The sequence below is a fragment of the Haliotis asinina genome, chromosome 2 (genome assembly GCF_037392515.1).
Source record: "Haliotis asinina isolate JCU_RB_2024 chromosome 2, JCU_Hal_asi_v2, whole genome shotgun sequence".
Classification (NCBI taxonomy): domain Eukaryota; kingdom Metazoa; phylum Mollusca; class Gastropoda; order Lepetellida; family Haliotidae; genus Haliotis; species Haliotis asinina.
The window spans coordinates 91,581,853-91,601,895 of record NC_090281.1 but is presented as its reverse complement, the minus strand read 5'-3'; the positions used below and the strand labels follow the sequence as shown (position 1 = coordinate 91,601,895).

The window sequence follows — 20,043 nt, the reverse complement described above, 5'->3', positions numbered from 1 at the left end:
GTCCGGGTGGTCAGACTCGCTGTTCGTCATCTCCTGACTCGATTATTTACACAACGCCGCCATATAGCTGGATTATTGCTGAGTGTGACGTTAAACAACAAAGCAACCAACATGAACAGTGCAAGACGATGTCTGTTGACAGTGTACGAATACATGAGTTTCCATCAACAGTGTAAGCAGTGTTTGCTATACTTGAATTTGCCAATTGGTCATCAGGGCCTGTTGCAGTTTGCCCGTTTCAAAATCTACAGGCCCTGAATGAAATCTGGAGGCCCAATTTGTACAAGTAAAACCAATAAAATCAAAATACACTACACTGTACACAGGTTCACGCTGTATCTACAAGTTAATTAGCGAATAAACTCGAAATTAGGTAATCAATGTTCTATAAAATGTACATCCGTATACCTGTAAAGATACTGCCATCAGGATCAAATTAGCTCTGTGATTGTCTACTCTTGGCATTTCGTCTTGTAGCTACCTCCATTCAGATATTTGGAAGAGTTGTTTCCGGAAAGACCAACGATATCAAATTGTGTCATCGTTACCTCCGAGTATATAGGTAGCGCCTTCACATTGCCATAGCACCAGATGGTTATGACGTCATCATGGGAATAGCCAACTGTTTCTCCGAATGAGGGTGTTAATTTGCGGATAAACTAGGATATATATATTGACAGAATATTTTACAGTAAGGTTTATGGCAACTCATTTTCACGCTTGCATCTCCGAGTGGTGCCAGGATCCGTACAGGATCATGAACGTCTATTTGTTTATCGTATATAGTTCAAATGAGTGAGTATAGTCTTACGTTGCTTTTAGCAATATCCCAGTAATATCATGGGTACAGCAGAAATTCCACACTTTGCACCCATGAGGGGAATAGAACTCAGGCCTTTAGGTCTTTGATGTGACGAGCGGACGCTTTAACAATTAGGTTACCCCACCGCCCCTCTAAGGTTTGAGATGTATTGCATTTTTATAACACGTATGATTTGTTCTCATCAAGTTAGAAAATCAAAACTACTTTTTACTAGTAGTTGAATATGCATTTGAATCATGGCCAAAGGAATTTTGCATGACACAATTTTTAACATAAGGACTTCTTCAAAGGAAGCAAGGTGGGGGTCGAAGTGACATTTGTATTGCAAGCAATGTTATATTGACCTCCACCTCACTTCCAAGAGTGAATTGTTATGTTATAAGCAATGTCATGTAAAATCCTAATGTCCATCAATAAAATACATATTTTACTACCAGTAGAAAGTAATTGTCCTTTTGTAAGTCGGTGTAAACATCTTAAATAGCATTCATCCCAAGACCGGACGCCGCCATTTTTGAAAATCGTGAAGTCAAATCCATTTGAATTAATGAGATTATATATGATTTGTTCTAATCAAGCTAGAAAATCAAAACTACATAAATATGTATTTGAATCATTACCAAAAGGAGTTTACATGAAACAACCTGTAACATAACCTAAGCGAGGTCGGGGTCGAAGTGAAAATACTGCGCGATAAATTTCTTCACTTGCTAAATTTACTTTGTTTGTAACGTTCACTCACCAGTATGTTGACACTTGTCAATATACGTCTTTATACTTGGTCTCATAATCCTAATTACTTTATAATCATACTTGTATGCATTTTGAAACTTAATAAAAAGAAGCGATCTGCGAATGTATAACAGGAATGTAATATGTAGACATTTCATAGTTTTCCTATATGAATCATATGAAAACAATGATTCTGTTGAAAGCTACGACAACGTATTAAAAACAAAAATTCAAATATTAAAATTATAGTTATCGGTGCAATGTCAGGTTATTACCTTCTTCGAAGAATGTATCCATCAATACCCACAAAACAAGTGATATATAATCATCAGCAAGTTTCTCAAGTGATGTGTCTTTTAACAGTCTAATATACGAAAACGTGATGTATCGTTTCGGGTTTTTCACATTGCTGTATAGTTTCATTGTTTACAAAAGATAGCACACCTGGCAACTAATTGCATAATGTGCGTCAGTCTTTTTAAAAAGTTATTTAGTTAGCCAATAATGAGCAATCAGTCAATGTATTGGTGTTAATCCTTTGAAAGAAGGGCGTTGTTTTACATAGACACAGACACGACAGAGTGTATTCAGTACAGATTAGTAAATGTACATACATAAACACTACCTTTTGACAAATCCCCCATTTTGGCGTTACCACTAATTATACATGCTATAAATTCATTAACTGAGCATCAAGTGAATGATAACAAATAACGTGTAGATTTATACCACCGAACACGGATTACAACCTAGCGACACCAAATGATTTTGACAGAATCGTCTATGAAAACAAAGGTTGTAACTCGAAAACTAGGCAAAGCAGGAGACAAAACTAAATGATAGTAGATAGTGAGAACATATAGCTTTCATTTTTCTCAACAGCTTTCGCGATTTCAGGTTTCGCGATAGTTCAACCCCTGAAATGTAGATGAATACTGCGCAGACCCTCATTTCTGTACCCACTAATACGTCACGGAGACGCGCCGCTCAGATTGGTTGAAATTTCGTTTGCGGCAGAGAATTTTGCACTGTTGACAAAAAGGTCGATTTAAGGTAATTAAAGATCGAAATGAGCATTTTTAATGACGGGGTTTCATTTATAACGATGTCAGCAAGTGATTTTGCGTTTGTACCCTATTAGAGTATATGTGACCTTTAAGGACCTGGAGCTACGGTCACCTTAGCGCTATGACTGTCGTAATTAAGTCTGTGTTAAGGACCAGGAGTTACGGTCACCTTAGAGCTAAGGCCGCTTTGTCCATCGGCATCAGGGCCTCTGGTACTATATTCATATGTGAGTAAGCAAACATGTGTTGCAGTTCATTTCTGACGTCTTATCACAAAGACTTTACATGATAAATAATGAAAGATATGGAGACGCACTCGTGTAAATATAGCCCTTTAAGCTGATTATATGTACTGCAAATCTTGGTTTCCACGCCCAAGTTCAAACCTTGATAACCCCTCATTGTCGATGATAAACACGGGCTTATATTAACACGGGAGGGTCAGTGAAGTCCCACAGGTCTGAGGTGAGTAATGTAAACGACATATTTCACTACTGAATAATGTCCGTCTTTAATTAGGTAACATTTACAGAGTTATTTCATTCAGATTTGAGGCTGGTGTATTTCCGAATTAGATTAGACACAAAGCAATCTATGATGGTCATGCGACATTCGTTTATTGTGCGTTACGGAGCAGCTGCTTTTTTCGCTGCTCGTTTACAGACTCCGTTCGTTTACAAACCGCCAGCATTTATATACCCGGAATGTAGCATCATGTGAATAACGAATAGCACAATTTGACCTAGAATCGACCAATCTGGGGTCGAAAAATGCATGAAATAGCGAAAGTAAAATGGTAGAAATTGTATTTGTAACCATTTGTAACACTAATTTACCATTGAAAAATTGTCTAAAGGTACGTCTGTGAGAGGTAAAGAAGGTACATACTCAGAATGTATATTTGAAGGGTAACTTACAAGGCGGAGCAATGAAGATATACTTCGTGTGTTGCCTGCTTCTGTTTGGCGTCTATGGTGTTGCTGCCAGAACAATCATGGAAGCACTGAGTTTGAGGTACGACACCATATCCTTCACAAGTCTAGTGCGAAGAGCGGGATTTCAGAATCTCCTTAGCTCGGGTATGTATGGATGCAATGTTTCACTAGCTTATCGTATCTCACTTTCAGACTTGTATCCATCAGCCGTGCTAGGACTTTTCACTTAGCGGTCTTTCATTATTGGTCTTAGGTTGAAAATCTACAGAACAAAACTTGACACTCGGGATTTTAGGTCTGGGTTCTTAAAATGAGGTTAAATGTTAGTTGCTTGTTGTGCTCGGAACACCCAGACATCAAAGCAAAAAACCCTCCTCATTAACTACGATAAGGTTCATGGTGTGAAGGTATTCGATTCGATTGAAGTCTTCAGTAAGGACTGTGGCATTCTCTGGCGTCTCCCCGTAGACATTACAACGTTAAAAAACATACCCCGAGGAAGACGTTGCCAATGCTCAACAAGGTGACGTTGAAGACCTTGCAACGTCTTTGGTGGATTGCCTTGCTGACAAACACGTCGACCCACATCGTCCCAGATGTGTGTCGATACGACTGAGGTCGGGGCTGCACGAGAGGCAATCCAGGAATACCGATATTTCGTAGAAAATTCTGTTAGAATTTCCGTAGGAAGTCTAGCGTTATCTTGTTGTTGTCTTGTTGGAACGTCAGGCCTGGGCCATATGTCTAAATAAATGGAAGTCAGATCATTCTACCGGGCAGCAAGTAAGTTTCCTCGAACGACAAGGGGAGAACGCCCGTGTGCACCAGACGAACCCCATACCATTACCCCTGTCGCAAACGAATATGTCCCCTTGCCTGAGATATTTCAATGCGAATAGCGGGTCATATCGGCTGTGGCGATGAAGGGGTGAAAATCTGGCCCATTATGGGGCGAAGCCAAGCGGCACGCAAGAGATTTCTGACTGTTTCAGCAGTTATTCACCAAACGGTAACCCACTTGTACAAGGTACATTAACAAATCTTTGCGCAAGGTGACGTAATCCTATTGCTTTATGTTCCCTGCTTGACTTCACACGTGTCGCCCCAGGCCTCGGGCGCTCTGCAACAGTTCCGGCTTGATGCTACAATACAAATCGTTTGTCGATGATCAGTTAAAGGTTCTTCCAACAGCGACCACAGACTGACCAACATCAAACCTCCTCATAGCACTTCGACATTCTTCATCCGAAAAGCGTGGCATTTCGAAACAAAGCTTGAAAGGAAACGTTTAATATGTCTCTTCCGCTAATATTCAATTCTAGGGACATGTTCCAAATGACCTCATGAATTTGCTTTTCAAACGTGCATTTCGTGCTTTTCATCTTTAAAGGCTACGAAGTCAATGTTTGCACGTGAACTTACAATTTCTGGAAATTAAAGCATTCACGCTGTTTACTACAGTTTAATATGCTTCTAAATTTAAGACAAGACAAATGTTGAAATTTATTAGCATCAAGTTTCAAAATTTTCTAAGCATACATTGGTTAACACATTTCAAGACTAGTTGGTTGTATAACATGCACGGCAATTTTGGAGAGATTCTTTCTTGATTTGGCCAGCAGCGACTTACTGCAAGATTGCTGATAGAACAGAAAGATATAATCACTCACTCCTTCCTGTTGTCTACCTGTTACCTATAGTTCATTATCCGAGGTTCGAAACTTTCAACAGTGTTTCTCACATACATACAGTGACTATAAAACTTCTGCATTAAAGAATATTCAGTCTGGAGCATTTGCTGGTACAAATGACTCTTTTCGTTCTGAAGGAAAGTACACCGTCTTCGCCCCGACAGACACGGCACTGCAAACTCTACCCACAGATGTGATGTCTAAGCTTTACCAACAGCAGAATCTGCCCCAGTTGAAGGCCATGATCAAGTATTACATCTCGCCGTACACTGGAAGCACACACCGACACTGGAGAGGGGAAACGATCAACACCCTGGCCTCAAAACCTGTCCGCCTAGTCACCTACCCACACAACAATGTGCGTCACTGGTGTCAAAAGTGTTTAATGTGTTTTGAAGCCCTATCGTAAATCTTCATTGTATGTCTGTATCTTTTTATTGTTTTTCTGTATTTATTTTTCCTCACAAGATTTGTGTGCAATGTTAAATGTCCACACTTTGTTTTGCATACAGGTGACTGTTGTTAACGGCGTGGTCATGCACGAATCCAACCTGAGCGTCTCCAATGGACATATTTATCTGCTGGACGATCCCCTGACACCTCCAAGTAGTGATATCGTTCAAAGTCTACAGCAGGACGCCAAGTACTCCAAATTTCTCACGGCTGTCGCCTTATCTGGAATGACGAACAAACTTAAAGGTTTGACAATAATCATTCTGGAAATACCCGGAGTTGAACTTATGTGTGGCTTTCAAATGCACAACTAAATGTTGTGTAACATTGATCTGCTGTATACAGTACACAGATAAACTGACTGTCTGTGTGGTGCATTGGGTAGAACGTCTTCAAGGAGAGCTGAAGATTACGGGTTCGATCCCTGGTCGCGACACAAAAGATGGTAAAATATGGTACTTGCTGGGACCTTGCCTGGCGCAAATTCATTGCAAATTAAATGTCATTTTGACTAATTGTTGAACATTGTCTACACAGAAGACAACATCACAGTCCTTGCTCCAAATGATGCAGCATTTAATAAATTGTCGAAAGATAGGACGGATGCCATCTTTAACAACATACAACTAATGAAAGGTGAGAAATACTATCTTCAACAACAGTAATATTCGGAGAGGTGGACGATGTTTTCTTCAATATCATTACCATTTTGAGAGGTGAGCGATGTTTTCTTGAACAACATTACTATTCTCTTAAGTGAATGATGCGTGTTTTTCAACTACCTTTACCATTCGGCAAGGTGAGTGATGCATTCTTCAAAACCATTAAATTCCTGCGAGGTTAGCAATGCTATTTTTTTCAGCAAGTGAAGTGATGTCTCCCACAACACTGCTGGCTAATGTCTGCCTAAGAATCATTTATGAACCATGAAAATCCCTTTTGAAGAATACATTTTCAAAAAAGTGGATTTTTGTAAAATTAGTTAAAGTTTCTCCTCTTCACTGACTTGTATTTTCGCCCATTCGCAGCCCTGGTGGAATTCCACCTTCTGCCTGGCGTCTTCTACAGTTATGGGTGGTACAACAAAGAGTACATTCGTGACGACAACACCAAATACGACAACGTCCTCACTGTCCACGAATGGGGCAAGTGTCAACTTCATTATTTCACTGCTAGGACATAAGATTAACAGGGGCGGATTGAGGATTTGGAGCTGGGGGTGCACATAAATCGTCCAAAGGTTAGGGGGAATGCCTCTCAAGGATGTTATACACATCCGCAAGCCTTGAATCCGCGCTGGTACGTGTGATGATATTGGCAGTGTTCGAAGGTCTCACTATTCTATGACAAGCTGCCATGGACGACTTTTGACACGTACTACGGTAATATCAAACTCGGTTTAATACTGTACTTGAGAACATTTCACTCATGTGACGACGTGTATCTTTGGCTGCATACTAGCCCAATGTGATACCATGCCGCGGGTAAGTATGAATACCCATATTTTACTGACTCCGTGTCTTGTTGTACCCATTCATGATGCCGGAACCAACAGCACCATATTTTTACGTGTTTTGGTATCGAACCCACAACCTTCCAGTCTTTGGGCGGACACGAAAATTGGTACGAATATGTTCAATGGTCTATCTTGTTTAAAACTTTCAAGAAGACGATGTACGAAGATCGAGATAATTCACATCACGCTGTCACGACGAGAGAGAGAGAGACAGAGATAAACAGACAGATAGGAGCGAGAGAGATGGATTTCCTCTCTTCATCTTTTAATAACTCACTCACCCACTGACTTCAATTTTAACAGGTCACCATCAGTTCTGGATCACACCGTTCACAGGAGGCGTGGTGAACCAGGATTGGCTTGCAACCAATGGCGTCATTCATGCCATCAATGGGCTGAAGTATACATGGCCGTTCTATGGGTCTATTACGAAGATTATCGGCTAAACACTAAGTTGATGTAGCACATTCTTAATAAAAACGATCATGTTTGTTGACCTGACAACTGTTGGTGTTTCGATCCTGTTCCACAAGCGAAAAACACATTCCATATTTTCCATGTCTAACATTAAACACAAATAGTGCACCTAAATCATATCTGGGCCAAGGTGCTCCAGCCTGATTGGTTTTCCACAAATGTGGTCATCCACGTCATGGATCACGTGCTTGTCCCACGCCGGACTTCAAAACATGTTCTTATTGTTTGATAATGATAATGACGGTTTGAAACCAACAACATAATAAAATGTCCATTATAATTGCTGTACTTCTCACAAGCATTTTCTATTTCACAATATATAGTGCAAGGACTTCACAAACTGGACAGTTTCCATATTTCGATTACTTAACACACTTATATACAAAAGGAAGTAGAACATTATTTCACATTTCGTCGTCCACTTGATTTGACCCCAGAATGACGACAGAAGACTGTACTCGACACTCCAAATTCTTACTTGAGACGTGACGCTTCACGCCGGGAGATACGTCACCCAATAGAAAATATTAATAGCAATGAACACGGCAGGAAAAAGAAACCTAGCCACTTTGTCAATTTTACTGACACTGTTCAGTCCAAGTGCATTCCGAACATGCTTGTTAAACTTTCTGTTCCTCTTGTCTAGAATACACTTGCCCCACTTTGTGAGGCATTGTAAACACCTGTTGCAGCCGCCTTCTTTGAATACACCCCCAGTTCTTGTGGATGAAGGGAGATAACTCTCTTCAAGCTGAAGGTAAATCATTTAGTTATAGTTGAGATCAAACGAATCAAAGCATGTTAAATATATACACGGTTAAATGTATACACAAAATACAATACTCCTGTTATGTTTGTTTGTTGTTAAACGACGCACTCAGCAATGTTTTAGCTATACGGCGGTGGTCCAAAAGATAATCGAGTCCGACAATCCAGTGATCGAGTTAACGAGCACACCGAGCTTGCCTCTGTTGTAACGTTTTGGACTCATGAACATTTTTGGACTTTGAACATTATCCCAATTTTGTCGCGGCGTCTCGGCTTTCTCCCTCTTTCTTACCTCGCCCTCACTATCGTCGCTCAACATTTCCCTGTCGTCGGTGCTGTATTTTGTAAAATAGTGGACAGCGGCAAACTGGACAATAGATGCCATGACAAACAGGAAGCACATGACCACGTAGATGTCCAGTGCCGTGTAGTACGCCACGTGGGGAAGATCGTCGCGGTTCTCCAGGGCAAGGAAAGTCATGGTCAATATGGTGGTCGTGCCTGCAACAAGAAGATTGGCATAGTGAGTGGATGTCTGCTTCTGTTACACTTCCAAATTATAAGGGAAACCACACAATGAATTCGTTTGTAATAGTAGGAACCACACGCATGCACTCACAAAAACGGACGCGGACACACATTTATCAGCAGGATGAACTGATCAAGTGACTCGCATAGTCTCATGAGAACGCTTCACTGAGTGGAAAGGGAATTGTTGATTGTCGAAACCTCCTAAGTGTGAAAGTCAACTAGCATATCCTGAAAAGTTCTGACCTTCATTTTTGAGTGTTGGTGGGATGATATTTAGTGAATCCAATGCGACAGTCATGCCATCCGTGGCGACTTGTGCACAGGTTCACTGCCCTGCTGTGAGTACACACCGGTGTGAGTTTCCCACGTCTTGATAATGTCAAGCGGCTTCCTAAGCAGATATATTGGCTATTATGAGAATGACCTTTCGGGAAGTAGGTTTTTCACCAACAAGACGGATTTCGAAATGGCAAGATTTCTTCGTCTTTGAACAACATGTCGGATGTTTCTACTGGCCCGATCATTGTGTTGCCCGTCTAATGGTCCACAAATCATCCGTAGCTACAAATCGGTCTACAAAAATAGCTGCATCTACTTAATATTCGAAAGATGTTGATCTTGGATCGTATCTGACCAGATGTTCGGAGCCTTGAAACCTAACAAGCTGAAACCAGGTGTTCGGTGCCTTGAAACCTAACAAGCTGAAAGAGACGTTGTATCTAGCTCTTACCTCAGAACTGATCACAGCTGTGACGAAGCGTCGATAACAAAGATCAAAATAAAACATCATCATCTTCTTTACTGGTGAGAGGTTTTCTGAAGGAGCGCAACAATGAAAAAGGCAGGCATGTCATCACCTAAAGTTTACGCCATGTCTGCTTAGATTCCTTTTGGTGTCTTTTCACTGCAGGGAGCCTAATGATATCTGATATCCAGATATATTAGTCCTGCATGTAAACGAGGGACATATTGTTTTATACTTCCTTTGTACTTTGCGTTAGAATGTTTCAGGCAATCTTTATTCAATTGCATTAGTGTCGATAGTGTCCTCTATCTGAATTAACAACCTTCGCTTTGCGTTCATATGCTAAGACGTAATGATAACTGCATCATTGTATAACATACCTCACCAGCCTTCACTTTGCATTCATCCGTAACAATGTCCTGATTATCCACAACATTCGCGATGAGAATGATATTATGTTGTTTTATATACCGTCCATATAATGAAGAACTATGACCTCTTCTCTTTTATTGTCTGTTGAAACAATCCACTTGGTCCAACAACCAAAACCTCATAGCGAAACCATGTTCTTGCTTCACAGTGAATATCGACACTAAATTGTTTACAAACAAAATAATTAAAAAACTCTATCAGTGCTAACATTCATTCTTACATGTGTTGTTTGACCAACGTTATGCTTGTAACTCTATAATGACACCAGTTTCGAAACGACCCAAGTCTTTCATTATGAGGACCGTTTCTGTTTCATATGTTACTACAGTGACAATCGAAGATACATGCGAGTATCATATGTACATGTATCTTTAGTTTTCGTTCTAATATCAAGGAATACTTTGAATGCATTACATAACTCATTCCACCACGACAGACAAATCAATATCCCTATATAAAAGAAAACAGATACAGTGGAAACCTGATAAGTAAACTTTCAAGGGACTCGTCAGAATTGTTTACTTGTCAGAATTGTTTACTTGTCAGAATTGTTTACTTGGCAGAATTGTTTACTTATCTAGGACAACTGTATGATATTACGAGGGGAAGTCAATAAGTTCATAGAAGTGGGTGCTGATATATCCTTGGTGATGTTGTCATTGGTGTCATTATTGAGTTGATTCATCTGTGACTCTGTATACTGATACCCAACCTTCCTCGAGCATTTACTTGAGAGTTAGAGCCTTTAAAAGACGATTACCCTGCACAAATCATGGAAACCTCCAAAACTGAGTTTCGTGCAGTTATCAAGTTTCTCACTAAAGAAGGTGTGAATGCAACCGAAATCCACAAACGCATGATCAATGTGTATGGCGAGGAAGCCCCTCAATATTCCACTGTGGCAAAATGGTCAGCTGAGTTTAAGCGAGGTCGCAGCTCCTTGGAAGATGACCCACGGTCAGGAAGACCTTCTGAAGCCATTACAGAAGATACAATTGCCCGGATCCAACGCTTAATTATGTCCGATCGGAGAATAAAGGTGGACGAGATAGCTTCAGAGTGTGGCATTTCACATGGAAGTGTTTGCACAGTGATCCATGAACACCTGCACATGTCCAAGGTATCCGCAAGATGGGTCCCTCGTAACCTAAATGCACATGATCGTCACCAGAGAGTTGAATCCAGTCGTGAACTGTTGGACATCTACAACGCTGATCCTGATAACTTTCATGCTCGTCTGGTTACTGGGGATGAAACCTGGATTCATCACTGGGATCCCGAAACCAAACAAAAATCCATGCAGTGGAAGCACAAGCATTCTCCTGCACCCAAGAAGTTCAAAACACAACCTTCTGCTGGCAAGATCATGGCAACCGTTTTCTGGGATTCAAAGGGTGTGATTCTCATAGACTATAAACCACCTAAAACTACGATCACAGGGGCTTACTATGCTGACTTGTTGAAAAGATTGAGAGCGGCCATCAAAGAGAAGAGGCGTGGGAAGTTGACAGCTGGAGTCATGCTTCTCCACGACAATGCACCAGTCCACAAGAGCCGTGTTGCACAAGCTTCTCTTCAACAATGTGGCTTCGAACAACTAAACCATCCCCCATACAGTCCAGATCTGGCCCCCAGCGACTACTATCTGTTTCGCAATTTGAAATCTCACTTGCGTGGAACAAGATTTGCCAATGATGATGACCTCAAGGCAACAACAGAGGCGTGGCTGAGGGACCAATCTGAAGACTTCTATTTCAAGGGCATAGACAGTCTCAAAGACAAATGGGCAAAATGCATCGTGGTTCAGGGAGACTATATTGAAACATAAAACCAATATCACAACCATTGTGTTCTGTTTTATATCGAGTTCTATGAACATATTGACTTCCCCTCGTAGGTCACGTGATGTGGGAGCGTTTACTCAACGTTTGATCAAGCTACCTTAAATAGCATGGAACCATTGGCTTTTTTCGCTTTCAAAAATTGACTTTATAGAACGTACATAAGTAGAATAAATGTGTTATTGGTATACAAAATATAATCAAGGTTCTAAAGGAGTCATTATAAACGCGTGTTGCACACCAACATGACAGACCCCGGACAAAATGATTGAAGTGAAATTGATTCTGTTTGTGAATGGCAAGAAGCTAACCTGGTGATCGGTAAGACGCCCCTGGTAATACTGTCATTACCTGTGTAGGAAGACGTCAGATTACATAACAGTCCTCAGAAGCGTTTATGAAGAGTGGACTCGTGAAGATCAGGGTTACAACTGGTCTTTAAAAACCCATACTTGTCGATAACATCTACTAACGTGTTCGGGTGGTTGGCTTGCTGTCCCTGATGTCCTGACTGGATTATTTACAGACTACCGCCATATAGCTGGAATATTGCTCAGTGCGGCGTTAAACAACAAACCAACCAGCCAACATGAACAAGACGATGTCCGTTTACTTGAACAGTGTACGAATAAATCAGTTTTCATCAAGAGTGTAAGTAAACGTGAGTTTACATCATGAGTGCAAGAACACATCAGACTGCACCGAAGTATAAGAAATCAGTTTACATCATGAGTGCAAGAACACATCAGACTGCACCGAAGTATAAGAAGTCAGTTTACATCATGAGTGCAAGAACACATCAGACTGCACCGAAGTATAAGAAGTCAGTTTACATCACAGATTAAGCAGACGTCACTTTACATCACAGAGTAGGAAGACGTCAGTTTGTATCATATAGAAGACGCTGGGTTTACATCAACGCATCCACAGTTCACATCATCGAAATTGTAAGAAGGAATAATTTACACCATTGACACTGAAAGATGAATTCAGGATTACATCAGTAACACAATAAGAGGACACCGGCTTCCATTATCAACGCTTTGAGTAAAGGTAAGTTTACCGAGTGCGATTCTGTCGGATGTCGCTTCCCTGTTGATCCAGAAGGAGACCCAGGACAGCACGACCAAGAGACAGCACGGCACATACACCTGGATGAGGAAGTACCCAGTGTGACGTCTCATGTGGAAGAACACCGTCAGAATGGAGTGTACAGCTGTAACATAATTCACAGTTTATCAGCACACCCGGTAACGGCTCCAACCGCACACGGTATACATCCATTCTTTGACTTTCACGTTATCTATTTATCAGCAGTTATGTATTATTACATGTTTGTTTATGGTTTCACTGTAAACGTTAGGATTACTGATGACATTTGCACATGAATAGTTTCCTGTCTTTGAACGAGACCATGCTGCACGTCTCTTTCCTATAAACTAAAGGACCTTCCACTGTTCCTGATTACAGAACGCAAACACGAATCGAAACCACCAGAATACCAACGTAGAACGTCTAGTCTTAAATGCCACGTTAATGTTTACTGTGAGAAAGTATCTTGTGAAATATTTCTTTTCCATTGCGTACCTAATGACATAAACAGACATTCATTTCTGTCTATGACTGCGTCTACATTCCATCAGTTGATATAGATCCAATATACTGGAAATTAGGTAATCAAAATACGATAAAATGTGCATCAGTATACCTGTAAAGATCATTGCTGCTATCAGGACCAAATTAGCTCTTTGATTATGTCTACTTTAAGAATCCTCTCGTATACGTACCTCCTTTCAGATATTTGGAAGCGTTGTTTGCAGGAAGACCAACAATATCAAATTGTGACATCGTTACATCCGGGTATATAGATATCGCATTCATGTTGCCATAGCGCCAGATGTATATGACGTCATCATGGGAATAGCCAACTATTTGTCCGAATGATATGAAATTTAAAATATGTCATTTATGTTAACATCATACATCAATAACGCTTGTTCGTCAGACATGTAGGCTCGTATCATAAACTTGCTACCTCATCTTGATGTTGCATTTCTTAATATCAGGCTCTAATTTAACCTGCAATCATTTTGTCCTTTATTTTCAAGTGTTAACATTATATTAGATATCCAATTTTTAACATATGAGTCTAAATTAGATCATAACAATATTGCAGTATCAAATCAGAACATAATATGTACCAGACAAAGTAAATATCGGGCAGTTTAACACACAAGTAACTTTCTAACTCAAATTTCTAATTTATTTCCTCTCCTGTACAATCATAACAGTACTCCCGTTTTAGATAATTTCATCCGACATTTTATTCCAACAAAAACAGACTTTGGACATATTGTCTGAACGGCCACCTATACATGGACTATAGTCATCTTTTATTCTGCTATAAGGTCACAGATTTGATTAAGTACGCTATCAAAAGTTATCGAATCACATCACCATCAATGGTAACTAATACTTTGTACTTACAACTTCCCACTCTGAGAGGACATTTCTGAGTATCCATTGGGAACGATTCCAAGTCCATCCGGCAATGAGCCTTTATTGTCAATCTGGAATGAAATGGAAACCCACTCCTCAAAGTAACATAAATTATATAATATGCACTGTATAGCGGCGGTCGATAAATAATCCAGTGATCAACAGTATCAGCATCGATCTACGTAATTTGGGATAGGATGGTTTGTGTCCACCAAGGAAGTGAGCTTGTCCAACCTATCCTGTGAGTTGCTCCTAACGACACGCAAGTGTTGCTATAGACCAATTCTAAGCCGAATATTCACAGGTTATATTCACTATATATATATAGTTTAGTTTTACGCCGCACTCAGCAATATTCCAGCTATATGGCGACGGTCTGTAAATTATCGAGTCTTGACAATACAATCCAGTGACCAACAACATGAGCATCGATCTGCGCGACTGGGAACCAATGACATGTGACAACCAAGTCAGTGAGCCTGACCACCAGAGAGAGAGAGAGAAAGAAAGAAAGAAAGAGAGAGAAAGAGAGAGAGAGAGAGAAAGTGAGAGATTTACGCTGTACTACAACTACATGGCGGTGGTCTGTAAATAATCGAGTCTTGACTAGACAATCTAGTGGTCAACAGTCAACATCGATCTCTGCAATAGGGATACGATGACGTGTCTACCATGTCAGACCACCCACTTCTGTTAGTCGCCTCTTACGACAAGCATGGGTTACTGAAGATCAATTCTAACCATTCCCAAAAGACTCAATGATATGTGCTTTTCCATGAAACACTTTCGCCGAAATATCGTACTTTGTCACTGAAGGAACATACATTATCATATAGTCCAAATCGACACATGGTCATTTATGAAATATATATTGTCCTCAGTGACACGCAGTCGCCATGCATTTCATGATTTTTTCAAGGGGCTTTCATTCAGTTCAGTTGAAGTAGTCAACAGAAGCGACAAAACCCTTTCCACGTCTATAAAAAAAATCGACTTTAAGCAGAGTCGCTTGCACATTGTGACAATATCATGAGTATATATACTGGACAAAATAAGTCAGGGATAATGGTATGATTGATATTTCTTTAGTGTGTCAATGAATAAATAGATCACTGTTTATAATTTAAAAATTTACACTATACTATAAACACTATAGCTGTACGGTGTTATAAAACATGTATACACGTCCACGCAGCACTGGCTCCAGAGACACTTACACTGGAGACACACATGAAAGAAGATCATGCATTCAAGCCATACAGTACTAACGGGCATACTACATTCTGTTCAGAGCTGGTATAAACACAAGGGACCATAGTTAATTAGGTAACACAATGAGAGGCTGAAAGAGTACATCAACAGTATTGTCTAAAGTTTCATTGTCATTAGCGTAACCAAACAAAGAAAGAAAGTAAAACCCTCATTTACTATTCGGGATTGTTAGGAGCAGAACCAATTAATCAACGGCTGGAATGACACGCTGACGTGGAAAAATTAAACACATTATTTTATGAAATAACAGATTTTCATCAAATTAAGTTAATGAAAATTGTATTATACTTATTACTCTGCAGTGACATTTTATATTAGGTTAGCGTGACTGTCACAAATATAATACATTAGGCATTCATTTATATTTCATATTTTCAGCAAGAACTTACCGCAGTTTTTGAAGTTATTCACAAGATGCCGAAAACAAAGTTCATATAATCTTTTCAAGATATTAGTCCAGCCTACATGGATTTAGCTTAATAATACTATTTCGTGGCCAGGAAGAAAAACATTGGAGTCACTGTAATCACTGGTACCGACTGCTTCTCTATATCGGTGTCCGTCTGTTAAAAGTTGGGATATTTTGCTGCAAGAGACTACACGCATCCCGACGAATTAATTTATTACTAGTTGTTAAAATATTGATGAAGAAAGGAAAAGCAAAATGTAGTAATGACTAAAATTATGTTTGTAATTGAGTAGAATTGCTATAAAAGACAGTCGAGTTGTAATCAATCACACTGAAGTGATGAAATTAATGCGTATCGTTGATCAAGCTGTTACATATATCATGGAGGAATTTCCCCACGACATGAAAACGCACACTTTTCCCATTCTCCCTTTACAACAATGGGTTACAAAGTGGATCAGTCGCATTCACCGTGTTGCAACTCGTATTAGTTGCAAGAACAGTTTTAATACAGGAGCAGATTGGTCCGTTGGAATTGGACGCAGTGAGCTGTTTCTGTATTAAATAACTGAGATGGAATTGTTACATTCATAGCATATAGTAATAGAATAGCCATAAACTTGTCAAATTATAGTGTGTCGTCATAAATCACCTTACGTCAAAAAAGCAAATTATGTTTCCCTTTATGAAAATAAGCGATGTATACTGCGGGGCAAAAGAAAGTACATCGGAATTGATTTAATGTAAAGAACGACCGGAATTTAATTTGCTAATTTAGTTTCATTATTATCTATTATTTTTATTCAAGCATCAATCATTCATGCAACAGTTTATAAAAAATCTCTTTGGCTGCATACATTTTAGTTAAAATGAATGGGTTCAGTGACGATTGGGATAAGAAATCAATTTTAAACCACATGACCCTACGATGTAATGTAGATTTGTGCCAAATGGCATAATATTTATTGTTTTTTTAAGATTAGATGTCCACAGCAGGTGTGTCATAAGTTAATTATTGTTAATTAATTTAGATATTTTCAATCGAAAATCAAACTTAAGATAGACTTATCCTACCTGTGTTACTCTGTTTTCAAGCCTGAACAAAGCTCTTTCATATTATGCATTTTCTTGTGTTTCAGGAATGAATGTAGCGTTCTTAATATTATAAGTTTCCACGTCAACTGACATACAGCACTGAAGGAATATCTATGTTCAGCAAGTACGACTTACACCGCCAAGGCTCCACACATGAAGGATTGCTAACAGAATCTCAACCAATACATAAATTGTACCTCATCTAGTCCACCGCAATACCGCAACAGCTTCAATGAATACACAATGTCATTTAGCGAGAATGCCAGGGTCACGACACGGGCAAATTGGGTAATCATAACAAATTGCTCAAATACATATCACATGCTTACCATTCTGTCGGACTAGTGATTATTCTACAGTTTGGAGATCGCAACGAAATGTGCAGATGGCATTTGACGCATATACCTTCATGCTGAGCCTGATGCCAATGATAATTATGCTTAACCGTAAGCATTCCCAAACTCTTAAGGGATATTCATGTAAATGTACGCAGTAATGCATATCAGAGAAGTGTACGAATCTGTACCTTTGTGAGAAATATATATTGCCATCACTCTGCAGTCTGAAGAACGTGTTTGGTGAGGTAATGGAATGGAGATATGATCTGCCGCCGTTCAGGAAAAATGTGTCGGGGTACCATATCCTCTCCAGCATCCTGCTACTCAGGGAGAGCTCCGAAATCCCCTGCATGGTTGCGTTAAAGGCCAGGCGAGCGTCCTGCCAGAACTGTCGGAAGTAGCAGTCCATAGAGTAGATCTGGAAAACATTTCAGGAAATAGTTTCAAAAAGAAATTCCTTTGGAGAAGCTATCGTTGAAAAATACCTCCCGTGTAAGTGACAAGGTGATACAGCACCAAGTTTCGTGAATCTTTGAAAATATGACCCTCTTCATGTTTGCCCATCACATGGATCACACATAGAATGTACCCTACAGAAAACTCGGAATGGATAATGATTTTAGATAAAAAGGTTACACACCATGAGTGTCCATCTAGGTTATGGTGGCCACTAAAAGGCACTGCATAAAATAAATGCTTTTCCATCAAGGTTTCATTATCAAGGGTACTTAAATTACTTGCAAATAACACTGAAGTGCGTTTAGAGGAAGAACATTGAAAAATATACTTTAAGAAACCAATTTCTCTTTATATACATAAGATGGAAACTCAATCGCAACGACTAAACGTTGACCACTATAAACACAGGACTGAGATCTTAAAGGGAATCTATAAAGATGTATCTTCCAGAGGTTACATACTTGTATAACCACTGGAATTAGCACTGTGGAACACGTGTCACACGTCCGATGGCTTAACGCGCCTGGTTGAAAGTAGATAGGGAACATCTTGCTATCATAGACATACGAACAACGAGGAAGGCCTGTGCCATGAATTCAAATAGTTACTGATAACTTAAGCCGATAATTGCTGGAATATCAGTTATCTGCATGATTTACGTACACACACACACACACACACATACGTACATACATACACACACACACACACACACACACACACACACACTTACATACATACATACATACATACATACATACTGTTGCCACAACAGCTGATCGGGTTTGCCATGGACATCTCTTTTTCACTGCTTACACATGAAATAAAAACTAACAGAACACCAAAGCGTTGTTCTCAGTATACCTTAATTAAACATGGGTCATTTAATAACCTTGTAACATTTTACGACTGTCTACCGTACATGTTTGAAGGGCATCTCCAAACGTATCCTATGAACAGGTTGCACTGACCTAACAAGGTTGCACTGACCTAACAAGCATACAATAAAAAATAGGTTGACACGTGTTTCCCTTGAATGTGTGTTTACTTGTACCGTCTGTGGTAAAGTATACACTGATCATTTTGACGTAATAATCAAACCCTTGTTGTTGACACAAGTCTTTGACGCATTTATCATTAACAAAACGTGAACCCGTGAAAAGCCTGCATACTGTGCAATGCGTGCATGTAGGACTGGTTGCCCTAAAATCTGCCTGAAACTGTGTCCGTTCTTCTGACCACGAAGCAGAAGTGTGATGTCGTAAAAAGACTCCGAGTACTGAGTGACTTTATTACATAATCATCGATCAAACATATTTACTAAGTCTTATCATGCACCAAAGGCAACAGGATACACAGGCATCGTTATCTCAATACATGTGCACTGGAAGCCCGTCTGATGGCATCTGACGTTTCCACGAAACGTACAGCTCTCCCGAAACCGCTTTGATCCAGGGACATTTGTAAAATTAATTTCTGTAAACATGGTTAATAATTAGGAGCGATGGCTACACAGCAGATGATGATGTATTATTCGCTTCCCATATTCAGATATTGCCGAGAACCAGTGACATTGGACTATGGGTACATGTATACTGAACCATTAAAGAAACGCAACTCCAATTACGGACAATTTTAAGGCGCGATAATTGCTTTACACCAGGTTTCTTCGCCAGTATTCCTTGACGACTTGGCACAAATGCGAGAGAGAATGGTATTGATCACGTCATCATTGCGACCCATGAGACAAAGACAGAATAGATCCGCATGGGGGCATTAATATCAGAAACAGTGGCACGGCCTCTGGAAATCATAAACACTTCATCATAACGCTTTGTTCTGAATGAATCCATGTATCAACGTTAGGGAAGCCGGGGAATGGTGTGAGGTTAGTTGACTGTGGCCACGCCGACGTGTCTCTGGTACCAAAATCGCTTAATATTATTTGGTTTGAGATCTT

At 39.8% G+C, this 20,043-nt stretch overlaps 2 protein-coding genes across 4 annotated transcripts in view; one reads left to right on the top strand and one right to left on the bottom strand.

Annotated features, from left to right (window-relative positions):
• The first annotated feature begins 3,046 nt into the window (after positions 1 to 3,046).
• On the top strand, positions 3,047 to 7,721 carry LOC137273010 (transforming growth factor-beta-induced protein ig-h3-like). 2 transcript variants are annotated; one of them, XM_067805452.1, is made up of 7 exons: positions 3,047 to 3,087; positions 3,530 to 3,701; positions 5,386 to 5,606; positions 5,761 to 5,947; positions 6,239 to 6,337; positions 6,730 to 6,846; positions 7,521 to 7,721. In XM_067805452.1, the coding sequence occupies exons 2-7, from the start codon at positions 3,551 to 3,553 to the stop codon at positions 7,661 to 7,663; spliced, it is 918 nt and encodes a 305-aa protein (XP_067661553.1). In that variant the 5' UTR covers positions 3,047 to 3,087; positions 3,530 to 3,550; the 3' UTR covers positions 7,664 to 7,721. The 2 variants fall into 2 exon arrangements, with proteins under 2 accessions (XP_067661553.1, XP_067661552.1); XM_067805451.1 differs by having other exon boundaries at positions 3,079 to 3,141.
• Positions 7,722 to 7,964: 243 nt separating this feature from the next.
• The window catches only part of LOC137273009 (gamma-aminobutyric acid receptor alpha-like), a 31,778-nt gene continuing 19,699 nt past the window's right edge, over positions 7,965 to 20,043 (bottom strand). For both annotated transcript variants that reach the window (XM_067805448.1, XM_067805450.1), the window contains 6 exons: positions 17,813 to 18,042; positions 14,499 to 14,581; positions 13,799 to 13,939; positions 13,075 to 13,227; positions 8,755 to 8,963; positions 7,965 to 8,445 (listed from right to left, as the gene is read on the bottom strand). In XM_067805448.1, the coding sequence (XP_067661549.1) occupies positions 8,188 to 8,445; positions 8,755 to 8,963; positions 13,075 to 13,227; positions 13,799 to 13,939; positions 14,499 to 14,581; positions 17,813 to 18,042 (1,074 nt within the window). In that variant the 3' untranslated portion in view covers positions 7,965 to 8,187. The remainder of the gene's footprint in view (positions 8,446 to 8,754; positions 8,964 to 13,074; positions 13,228 to 13,798; positions 13,940 to 14,498; positions 14,582 to 17,812; positions 18,043 to 20,043) is intronic.